The following is a 12,637-nucleotide window of genomic DNA, read 5'->3' as shown; positions in this document are numbered from 1 at the left end:
AATAATGTGGGCATTTAGTTTATTTTTGTGATTTTATATATTTTATCTGCGTTATGTTTAGAGAATTGGTATTAGCAAGAGCGATCCTGGATCACTGACAGCGGAAGAGATTAATAGATTTGTACGCCTTGACATTGACCCGTCTACAATAACCTGGCAAAGAGGTAACTAAATACATAAGCAGGGTGTTTGTTATGTACATAGATGGTTTTAAATCTAGGTCTGATTCAATATTTAACCTACTATACTCATCGGCTTTCTACCCTCCTGGCAGTTTCTGACCTACAGTAACTTGCTTTACTTTCTTTTTCGTCCACTAGGGGGCACAGGAGTTCACGCTGGGTATGAGAGGTGAGGTAGCAGAGCGTGCACCAAAGGGTTACAAAAATGTACCCAGCATGCTCCCTGCCTCCCTTCTCCCTCATAACCCGCCCCCTGACCCTGGGTCACCAGTTTTTTCTTTGGTGCCAAGGAGAGAGCAGCACCATTATCGCGGCTGTTAGAACAGCCATGGGTTAGAGCTGCTGCGGCAGGTGCTCTTTTAGTGAATCACCGGCAGCGCAGCTCCATCACTCGGCGGCGGCGACGGCAGCGCTGGCGACTGGGCTGGGGACTTCCGTCGCGGGACCCTCTCTCGGAGGCTCCCGCATGCTGCACTCCGTCCCCGGGCAGGTAAGCGGCGGTTCCCTGCTTGCAGGGAGCCGCGTCTAGCAGCGATCCCCCCCCCGTTTGTATGGGAGTCAGCGGGGGGGCAGGCAGTGAGGGTCTGGACTGCTCCACCTTTCCACTAGATCACCAGGGACAATTAGTCAGGCTATGTCCCGGGGGTTGATGCCTGAGGGGGAGGTTAGACAGCCTGGGAACCTACAGCCATACACATTGGAAATGTTGTATATTGGGCCTGGTTAGTACTTGAGTGGGAGACCACATAGGAACACCAGGTGCTGTAGGTTAGTCCCTCCCCCACCCCTGGGGAAGTGCTGAGGCTTGCTCTCTGATTGCCCCAGGTGTCCCAGCTCCTCGTTAAGGTCCTAATCAGCAGCCATTCTGGCACTTGCTGGGTTTAGAGACGGAGGCTGCTGGGATTCTCCCCCACACCCTGCTCCTGGAAGCCTGGTGTGTGTGTAGTATTTCTCCTCTCCTGCTGCGGGCTGGATTGTTGAGCTCTGCTGATGTCTTCTTTCCAATATCATTGGAAGCTGGAAGACAGCCTGGGATCTACAGCTAATGCTGTATATTGGGCCTGGTTAGTACTTGAGTGGGTGACCACATAGGAACACCAGGTGATGGATTGCCCCAGGTGTCCCAGCTCCTCATTAAGGTCCTAATCAGCAGCCATTCTGGCACTTGCTGGGTTTAGAGACAGAGGCTGCTGGGATTCTCCCCCACACCCTGCTCCTGGAGCCTGGTGTGTGTGTGTGGTATTTCTCCTCTCCTGCTGCTGGCTGGATTGTTGAGTTTTGCGGATGTCTTATTTCCAATATCATTGGAAGCTTGAAGACAGCCTGGGATATACAGCTAATGCTGTATATTGGGCCTGGTAAGTACTTGAGTGGGTGACCACATAGGAACACCAGGTGCTGTAGGAGTACGGAGGGTGTAATGGTTAGCATTACTGCCTCACAGCACTGAGGTCCTGGGTTCGATTCCCACCATGGTCCTAACTGTGCGGAGTTTGTATATTCTCCCCGTACTTGAGTGGGTTTCCTCCGGGTACTCCGATTTCCTCCTACAATCCCCCCCCCCCCCCAAAAAAAAATATATATATATATATATATATATATATATATATATATATATATATATATATATATATATATATATATATATATATATATATTTTTGCCCCAGGTGTCCCAGCTCCTCATTAAGGTCCTAATCAGCAGCCATTCTGGCACTTGCTGGGTTTAGTGATGGAGGCTGCTGGGATTCTCCCCCACACCCTGCTTCTGGAGCCTGGTGTTTGTGGTATTTATCCTCTCCTGCGGCTGGTACTCTGATGCTGTCTTCCTTCCAATATCATTGGAAGAGATGAAAGTTTGAAACACTGTCACCATTCATAGTATTGGCTTTGCATATACGGTGTCTCCCTTTCAGCTTGCTGAATTGTTGAGTTTATCTGCCCATACCAAATGGCTTTGCTAAAGCTTTGTGGGTAAGGCTGCAAGTGTGTTGCTTGGGTGTCAGTGTTGTAACTGCTGGTGTTTTTTGTCTTTTATCATGGACAGTATGCCTAAGGCGAAACCTGGCAAGGAGACTCCATCTCCGATGCAGCGTACCTGTAGGGTATGTGTGGACATACTCTCTCGGCAGGAGGAGGATATCTGTTCCAGGTGTTTGGCCCTGGAAGCAGATCTTCTGCTGCCTTCACAGCAGGAACCGGCCTGGGCTTCGACCTTGACTCAGGTATTGACATATTGACCGCTTGTCAACTCCTTACCTCCTGCGCCCCTGCCCCCTGTGCCCATGCCCCCTGTGGCAGTGGCCAGCACCAGTGTTGGGGCAGCTCCTGCTTATGTAGCGCCCCCTTGGTGGCAATCCTTTGCACAATCTGTGCAGGGGTTGACGGCTACTCGGACGGGCAGGGATTCCAGGAGGCAGTGTAGGCAGCAGAGTCCCGATGCGGGTTCTCCGCGTTCCGATTCGGATTCCAGCTCAGTGGTGGAATCCGCAGGGGCCGATGACACTTTGTCCTCAGTGGAGGTAGAGTCTCTGATGCAGGAGGTTAAGGCAGTCCTCCAGAGGGAGGATGAGGCTCCTGCCCCTAAAAGTAAAGACCTGCTTTTTAAGCGTCTTAAAGTATCGGCCCAGCTCCCGCCTTCGGCCCTCATGGAGGATTTATTGGAGACTGCGTGGTCTCAACCGTTTAGAAAGTTCCAGCTTTCCAAGCGACTTACTACTTTTTAACCTGTTCCTCCCACAGAGAGGGCTAAGTGGGAAAATCCTCCCCTGGCGGATGATCATGTTGCGCGATTAGCTCACGCTTCAGTACTGCCCATTTCGGATTCTTCAGCTTTGAAGGACCCCTCTGAGAATTTCCTCAGGACTGCTTTTCACAGGCAGGGGCCATTGGGTGTACCACGCTTGCCGCGTCATGGGTGGCCAAGGCAGTGTCTGAGTGGGCGGGCAGGGTGGAGAGAGGTTTGTCCGACGGCACTAGTCCTTCCTCTAGATTTTCCTCATCCACTAAGGGAGCCAAGCCCTGCACCAAGCAGCCCTGGGCTACCAGACGTCCAGTGGCTAAACAGGTCAGGGAGGTGGTATCCAGGGGCTATGCCCTGACATTCCGGTTCCCCCTCCTCAGTGTTATTTTTGCACGGGTCTTCCAAAGGACCCAGCGAAACAACAAGTGCTACAGATTTCCATCTGCTCTCTTTTGGACTCGAACGTCATTGTTCCAGTTCCTCAGGAGCAGAGGGGTCAGGGGTTCTTCTCCACCCTATTCTTGATTCACAAACTGGATGGTTCTCACCGTCCTATCCTGAATCTGAAGTCGCTCACTATTGTTCTGCGAGTGCCGAAGTTTCGCATGGAGTCCCTGCGTTCGATCATTCTCTCACTGGAGCCAGGGGACTTCATGGCCTCGCTAGATGTACTTCACATCCCCATCCGACAGGAACATGAGCACTTTGAGGTTCGCCCTTCGGGTCGAACACTTCCAGTTCAGGGCGCTACCTTTTGGTCTATCTACGGCTCCCAGGGTGTTCACCAAGGTGATGGCGGTCAGGGCTGCACACCTGCACCGGCTGGGGGTTCGGATGATTCCATACCTGGACGGCCCACTGATTTTGGAAAGTCCCCAGACCTACTACGGAGTCATTTGCAGGTCGTGATTACACTTCTGTTATCTCACGGTTGGAGGATAACCTGGAAGAAATCGTTTCTTACTCCTTCCCAAAGGACACTTCACTTGGGAGCTCGGCTGGGCACTCGGTTGTAGAGAGTATATCTTCCAGAGGATAAGATCCACTCCCTTCAGAGGAAGATTCATTCCCTTATAGGTCACAGAAGGGTCTCAGTACACAAGTGTATGGTGGTGTCTTCGACATGGTAGAGTATACACAGTTTCACTCACGCCCACTTCGGCTTTACACTCTCAGCCAGTGGACAGGAGATCATACTCGTCTAAGGAGTCAATTGATCACACTGCCCCCGAAGGTTCGCCTGTCTCTCACATGGTGGTTAAAGACAGACAACTTGTCTCAGGGCCGCCCGTTTTGGATTCCAACCTGAGTCTTGCTTACCACGGATGCCAGCCTACGGGGCTGGGGAGCGGTTTGCAATTCTCAATCTTTTCAGGGTCGCTGGACGGCTCAGGAGAGTCGCCTTCCGATCAATCTCCTGGAATTGAGAGCAATCCTTCTGGCTCTTCAGAGGTTGGGGTCCCTCATCCGAGGGTACCCTGTAAAGATCCGGTCCGACAGCACCACGCCTGTGGCCTTTATCAACAGGCAGGGCGGGTCATGCAGCAAAGGAGCGATAAAAGAAGTCTCCAAGATATTCAGGTGGGCGGAGAAGCAGATTTCTGCAATCTCTGCAGTCTTCATCCCAGGGGTTCTCAATTTTGAGGCAGACTTTTTAAGTCGGCAAGATAGTGTACGCATTCCCCCTGTTTCAACTCCTACTTCACCTTCTGTGGAAGTTCAGGAAGGAGGGAGGAATGATGATCCTAGTGGCCCCAGATTGACCCCGTCGAGGTTGGTACGCGGATCTATGGAACCTGTTGGTAGCCTCTCCTCTGAGTCTACCTTTGCGTCCAGACCTAATTTCACAGGGGCCATTCCGACACCCGGATTTGAGTCGCCTGGCTTTGACGGGCTGGCTGTTGAGGTGTCCCTCTTTAGAGGTTTTCCGGGCACTTCAATCGTCTCCTGTCGAGCCTCAGGAGGAGGTGGATCTGAAATCCTGGAAGGTGGCTTCTTGTTGGCTATTTCCTCAGCACGAAGGGGGTCTGACATGAGTGCATTATAATGGAAACCGTCTTTTCTGGTATTTCACCCGGACAGGGCGGTTCTTTGTACCAAACTGGATTTTCATCCAAAGGTGGTGTCTGAGTTTCACCTTAACCAGGAAATAGTGGTGCCTTCTTTTCCAGGTTCTTCTGAAGCTGAAGCTTCTCTTGATGTAGTCCGTGCGTTGCAGATTTATCTTCGCAGGACTAAGTCAACTTGTAAGTCGGGTTTACTGTTTGTGTTTTATGGGGCCAATAAGAGGGGCTGGCCCGCTTCCAAACAGTCCTTGGCGAGATGGCTCAGATCAGTGGTTCGCCAAGCGTATCTTTCCGCACTGATTACTCCCCCGGAGGGGATTACTGCACATTCTACCAGGTCTGTGGGTACATCCTGGGCCGCTAATCGAGGCGCCTCGGCTGAACAGCTCTGTAAGGCAGCTACTTGGTCCTCTTCCCAGACCTTTATCAAGTTTTTATGCATTTGATACCTTTGCATCGGCTAATGCACCGTTTGGTAGACATGTGCTTTCCGCAGTCCAGGAGCGTCCCCCACCCGTGAGGGGACAGCTTTAGGACGTCCCAGCGTGAACTCCTGTGCCCCCTAGTGGACGAAAAAGAAAATAGGATTTATGGTCTTACCTTGATAAATCCCTTTCTTTGAGTCCATAGGGGGCACAGGACGCCCTCCCAGACGCACCTGGTAGCGGGGCTTCCTATGTAGGAAAGTTCCATGGCTTTAGGGCCTGTATGCTATGTGGGTGTGCGTTTGCTCTTCCTTCTTCTCTGGCTCTGCTCCTACCTTGGGCTTGCTAACGAAACTGGTGACCCAGGGTCAGGGGGCGGGTTATGAGGGAGAAGGGAGGCAGGGAGCATGCTGGGTACATTTTTGTAACCCTTTGGTGCACGCTCTGCTACCTCACCTCTCATACCCAGCGTGAACTCCTGTGCCCCCTATGGACTCAAAGAAAGGGATTTATCAAGGTAAGACCATAAATCCTATTTTTTAGGCATGGCCATAGGCCTGCCTTGATACTGTCAAGAGCCCAGCTCCTGTGCTGCTACATTGGGTCTGGAATGACTAGGCGACATTCAGACTATCAACAAGACAAGCCAATGTCAACATGGACCGAAAGTTGACATGGTTAAAATGTTGAAACTGTCAAAGGGGGTATTCAACCGCAGGAAGATTTTTCGTCAGGGGAAAAATCTGCACTTTGCGCCCGTTTTGAAGGCAAATGCACCTCCCCCCTATTCAATACCCATGGCATTTTCATGCCTGGACAAAAAAAATCTAGCATTGGTGAAAACTGCGTAAATTGCCGCAAATACACTGGGTTTTGGCGAATTCGCGTCTGTTCTAAGGGCCACTTTCGTGGCCGTTTTTGTCCATGCTGATTGCCCCCCCCCCCCCCCCCCCAAAAAAAATGGAAATGGCTCCCGCGCACATTACATCATACAGTCCAAAAAGTATGTGCTGCCAGTACTTTTTGCACTAGATCACCTTGTATCTAGTTCAAAACGCACGTTGCTTTAGCCCAGGCATGTCCAACGTTGGCCCTCCAGATGTTGTGAAACTACACATCCCAGCATGCTTTGCCACAGTTTTGCAATTAGAGAATGCTAAAACTTTTGCAAAGCATGCTGGAATGTGTAGTTTCAAAACATCTGGAGGGCCAACGTTGGACAGGCCTGCTTTAGCACATCGGATGCATTTTTAACTAGATACGATGAAATCTAGTTCAAACCGCATGGTGTACATATGGGTGGCGTAAGCGATATAGCAAATTGACTTAATCCCCAGGGAAATGGTTAATGGCTAAAATAAACCACTTAAAAAATAATTTAGTATGGTTTGTTTCCATTTCTGCATAAGACTTTGTATTGCAGTATCCTGTGTTTTTGTTATGCCTCTGTCTTTTGAACTTTGTGTACTGTTCCATAGTGTTGGACACAAACGATAGATTTCTTCGAAAAATTACCATTGGAGAAGCAAACACAGAGAAAGGGTTTTCACGGCAGGTAACTCCTTGCAATACTAGTGCACTGAAATGTTCCCATGGCTATGCTTGATCATTGCTGCTTCCCTGTGATTTAAGGGTGTTTTAATTATAGCTATGCATTTTTGGGGGTAATAGTTTCATCTGTTTTGTCTTTCTCCGGCCCTCCAGTTATTGTTGAACTACACATGCCAGCATGCCCTGTAAAAGTTTTAGAATGGTCAAATGGCAAAACTGTAGCAGGGCATGCTGGAATGTGTAGTTCAACAAAATCTGGAGGGCCGAAGGTTCCCCATCACTGCTCTAGGACATGGAACAATTTTTGTGGCCTGATTATACAGTGCAGAAGTTTTCTCCACCTGCATTTCTGGAACCAATTATAATTCAGTTGCTAATTGTCTAATGCTCAAAGAATGCGGGTGGTGGTCAGGGAAGGTTTTAGTAAATGCATTAAAATTATGTTATATTTGTTGCCTGTGGTGAGAAACTTAATTTAGATTTTAGTTTGAACACACCACACCTAAAGCTGACTCTCTGCATTTGTCAAATCTACCCCATGTAGTGCAACATTGTTTTTCCCAGGTTCACAGCTTTACTTTCAAATCAGAATATGGCCCATAGTTCGGTGATCAGGTGAAACTAATAGGTTATATTAGGGGTACACGATAAGTGGTTCTACATTTGCTGATCAACTACCCACCCAGCATGTCCTGAAGTTTGTTTTTTTATATTTTAATACATTTTTCAAAAATCTCTCAAACTCTTTTTCACATATTCATTATGCTGTACTGTGTATAGAATTTTGAGGGGAAAAAAATAATGTATTCCATTTTGAAATAACATAAAATGTGGAAAAAAGTGAAGTGCTGTGAATACTTTCCGGATGCACTGTATTTGTAAACTTTGTAGATTTTAAGAAATATATTAATACATTTGCACTAGACTCTAGTACAGTGTTTTTCTACCACTGTCCCGTGGCACACTAGTGTGCCTTGAGCTGTTTTCAAGTGTGCTCCCAGATCTAGAGATTCCCAAACCAGATTACAGCCACCACCAGTTCAACTGTTATTTACTGGTCTCTTTTCATGTAAAGGACCTCTGTATTTTATTTTTGTTACCTGTGGGGACCAGTTTGATTGTTTTTTTGGTACTTGTTTCCTAGCACGGCCACACCGATTTGCATCGGGGTGGTCGTGTCGGAAAAATCGGGTCGATCGCATCGCATGCGATTTGGTCGCATGTGATGCGACCGACCGATTTTAGACCCGATTTTTTTTTTTTTTTTTAACGAAATGTAAATCGGGTCCCTGGGACCCGATTTTACATTGAATTCAATGTTAAATATTCCCAACCCCCCCAAATGTCACGGCGTACACCCCACCCCACGATAGACGCCAACCCGAAGCGTGGCGAACGGCGGCGGTGCGCGTCCTCCGACCTTTTCATTCCCCTACTATCCACGTCGGCGTGGAGTTGAGAATAGAATAGTGTGGCGAGCGCAGCGAGCCACCGAGCCCGAAGCTATTTTAACATTGAAGCCTATGGAAAAATCGGGGGCATCGCGTCGGGACCAATGTTAATGGTCCCGACCGACGCGATGCCCCCGATATTTTACCTTTCCCGACAAGATTTCAATGTTAAAATATTTTTTAACATTGAAGCCTATGGGGAAATCGGGGGCATCGCGTCGGGACCATTGTTAATGGTCCCGACCGACGCGATGCCCCCGATATTGTCTCCTAGCCGGCAAAATGGACCTGATTTCAAAGGAAATCGGGTCCATCGTATGGATCGTGTACCTTAACTTAAAGGTACACGATCCATACGATTGTGGCCGTGCTAGGAAACAAGTACCGTTTTTTTATATGGGGACCAATAGGTTTGTTTTTTTCCTGTGGGGGCCAATGTGTTTTGCCCTGTGGGGATCTCATGGTGTACCTTGGCAATTTTAAAATCTTATTTAGTGTGCCGCAAGATAAAAAGGTTGAAAATCACTGCTCTAGTAAGTCTGTTCCATCTACGGCTGTATTACTTGGATGAACTACTACCTGGAGTAAATGTCAGTGTCCCGCATGTCTGTGTGTATGACACCAACAATGCCCTGTGCTAGTGACACAACTTTTATGCCAGCCATCACTCTCTGAATTCAAGCTGGGGTATGAGCTTCCAAGGTGTTATGAACTTGAGTGCTTTATTATGCATTATCATTTTGCTTAAAATGGTTTTATGACACATGGGGTTGCCGTACCCATGTCAAGTGTTATCTACATTCTTTGAAATTCGTTAAGAAAAAGGTTTCAATCATTGGATTTTTTTTTTAGGCCCAGTTTGACATTGCTGTGGCAAGTGAAATCATGGCTATACTCGCCCTAACTAACAGCCTACATGATATGAAGGAGAGGTTTGGGAGGATGGTGGTAGCCAGTGACAAAAAAGGACAGCCGGTGACTGCAGAAGATTTGGTAAGTCCTTAGTCTCCTAAATGGTTTAGAAATCTTTAAATGTAGTTATATTACTGTACTTCATATGGTATTTAGTTTTTACCTAAGCGCTGCTTAGTTATAACTCTTGCTTATGACTGAGCACTGTGTAAGTTCCAGGAAAATAACTCTACAAATTCTTCACAGAACTTTTCTTCCAAAATGTAGAAAGAACAGTTACAATTTAAAATAAGAAAAGTTACATTGCAGAAGGGATGGGTGTGGTATGGGACTCCGACATTCATTATCCCGACTGGCCGGAGTCAGCATGGTGAGTGCAACAAAGCCCCTTGCGGGCTCGCTGCACTCGCCACCTATTCTATTCTCCCTCTATGGGGGGCGTGTATTTCCACGAGGGAAAATAGCGGGTGTCCGTCGGCCACCCGGCTGTCAGCGTTTTGACAGGCGGGATCCCGACGTCGGGTAAATGACTTTCGGGAACTCGTCCGGCACCTGAAAGGATGTATACATGATATGACATCCAATACAGTAAAGCCATTTTATTATACTAGCACAAGTGAAAAAATGTGTCTACCTTAGGATGCCTCTCTTAAGGTGTCCTTACATCTATAGATGAATGTGGTAAAGAAAAAAGTGAGAGGTGTCCCCTTTCAGCACCACAGGTCGGAAGAGGAATTGTGCGTCCCTTATTAGGGGGTACCGTTCCTTTTCTATGACTATGCTAGTACGGGCTTACCCAAAGGACCACTTTGTTGAACTGCTACGTTCCTCTGTGTATTTCATACAGTGTTCATATAGGGAATGTAAAAGAGAAGATGCATATAGTGCAATACCTCCTCTTTAATAACAAATAATATATATAAAAACAATGTACAAAAATTAAGGGTAGTGATAAGCAAGCTGTGGAGTAATGACAGTTTATAATTACCAGATTTACCATTCACAGCAAACAAAGGAGAAAAATGTGAAGGAATGTGCATGATAAGATTAGTGTATAGCAGATTTGTAGATTAAGTATAAGTGGGTGAGACTAATGCTGGCCACACATCAGACCAACTCTCCTCCAACCATCCAACTAGTTGCTTGGATGGAAAAAAAATCTGGTACTGTATAGGAGCAAATGTATTATTTAATTCAGAAATTTGCTCATAAAATCTGGAAAAGGACAAAATCTGTTGCTCAGACACGGTACTGTAGTTGAACCTGTTTGTTTTAAACAATTTGTCTGAATGCTTTTGTCGAAAAATATCGGTAGTCAAGCTAAAGAGCCGGCATCATGGGCATGGTCTATTTTGACCCCTTGGGTGGGTATGATACAAAAATGCCTCCAATAGTGCAGTGCCATATGTACATATGCCCCCAATAGTCCCAGATACACATATGACCCCCATGGTGCCGGGTATGCCCCCACGTTGCCAGAAAGCTGCTATGCCCCCACAGTGCCGCAAACTGCTATGCCCCCACAGTGCCGCAAACTGCTATGCCCCCACAGTGCCGCAAACTGCTATGCCCCCACAGTGCCGCAAACTGCTATGCCCCCACAGTGCCGCAAACTGCTATGCCCCCACAGTGCCGCAAACTGCTATGCCCCCACAGTGCCGCAAACTGCTATGCCCCCACAGTGCCACAAACTGCTATGCCCCCACAGTGCAAAATTCCCAGCAGCAGCACTCACCATTGTTGCTGCTGCCGCCGGTGGGGAGAGGACAGACTGGCGTCCCCCTGCAGACCTGTCATGTCACCGAGGGGAGGAGAGCACAGCACAGGACACCACGCGTCTCCTTCCCCCCTCACTTCCCTGTGACTGGGCCGTCCACTAATCAAAGCTTGCGGGCCGGCTACTGTTTGGCTGCCGTCCCGCGAGCTCTAATTGGTGGAAGGCCCAGTCACAAGGATGCACAGTAAGGGGTAGGAGAGATGCGCGATGCATGCGCTCCTCCCCTCAGAAGAAATATGGATTTGGGGAACTGGCAGCGGGGGGGACGGGGGCGGGCAGCAGTGGGAGCAGGAGCCGCACCTTACAGGAGCCGCTGGTTGGCCAGCCCTGAACTAGTTGGATGGTTGGAGGAAAGTTGGTCTGATGTGTGTCCAGCATAAGAATATGACGGTGTTTTATAATAAAAAAAAAAAAAATAAAATAAAAAAAAAATCCCGATTCCTATACCCTACGTTGCTATACACCAATCTTTTATCGTGCACATTCCTTCACATTTTTTCCTTTTGTTTTGTGTGAATGGTTTAATATATCATTGATTTTAACACATGCCGTCCATAATGGGACAATACTCTAAATGGACTTTTAAGCCAAAAAAAGGGTTTACTATGGCAACTGGGTATACATGGAAGGCCGCCGCAATGAGACAGAACAGCTTGGCTCCTCACCCGGAAGTATAATATGGTCACCAAGGACACTAATGACGTGTTTCCGGGAGAGTGAGGAGACGGGCGGGGCTGCGTCCTGACGTCATGGCAGTGATAGTATCCTAGCAACCGGGGGGCGCCCAGCGATGACGCATGGATGATTCATTCTGGGAGGCCAGGGACGCCCAGTGATGACTAACATACGATGCGACATTGGGCACCTTGAAAAGGATCGCAGATAGCGATTGAAACGCGTTGGTGCTACTGGGAGTGGAGGAACCCTTGGAGGAGGGGGACTGATTCCAGACAGACCCAGGACTATCTCCTTTATCCATGCTTTATATGAGAATCTCTTTATACTGAATTCTCAAATACATCTGGTAATAACAAACAGTCATTGCTCCACAGCTTGCATTTCCCTCAATTTTTGTATATTGTTTTTATATATTGTGTGTTATTGAAGAGGACGTATTGCACTACATGCATCTTCTCTCTTACATTCCCTATATGAACACCGTATGAAATACACAGAGAGGAACGTGGCAGTTCAACAGGGATAATCTTGCAAAGTGGTCCTTTGGGTAATCCCATACTGGCATATTCGGAGAAGAGGAACGTTACCCCTAATAAGGGACGCACAATTCCTCTTCCCACCTGTGGCGCCGAAAGGGGACATCTCTCACTTTTTTTTTATTATACTAGCAGCCTGTGCCCAAGGTCTATAGTCATCCTTCATCATTCATCACAGAAACACTGAGAGCATTGCCTGTCCAGCACCAGGTCCAGGCAGCTCTCACACATCTCTGCAGCAGCACAACCTTTTCATCCTCTCTGGGGTGATGCAACGGGAGGAGAAAGTCTGTTACAGACTCTGAGAATGGGCCAGA

General features: G+C 48.0%; 1 protein-coding gene across 1 annotated transcript in view; it reads left to right on the top strand.

Annotated features, from left to right (window-relative positions):
* MTHFD1L (methylenetetrahydrofolate dehydrogenase (NADP+ dependent) 1 like) overlaps positions 1-12,637 on the top strand; it is a 225,309-nt gene that overhangs the window by 79,073 nt on the left and 133,599 nt on the right. The window contains exons 16-18 of the mRNA XM_083176162.1: positions 62-164; positions 6,894-6,970; positions 9,270-9,410. Coding sequence (XP_083032288.1) covers positions 62-164; positions 6,894-6,970; positions 9,270-9,410 — 321 coding nt within the window. The remainder of the gene's footprint in view (positions 1-61; positions 165-6,893; positions 6,971-9,269; positions 9,411-12,637) is intronic.

This window comes from Crinia signifera, chromosome 3, assembly GCF_055691185.1.
Source record: "Crinia signifera chromosome 3, ASM5569118v1, whole genome shotgun sequence".
In the NCBI taxonomy this organism is placed as follows: Eukaryota; Metazoa; Chordata; class Amphibia; order Anura; family Myobatrachidae; genus Crinia; species Crinia signifera.
This window is presented reverse-complemented; position numbering and strand designations above follow the sequence as displayed.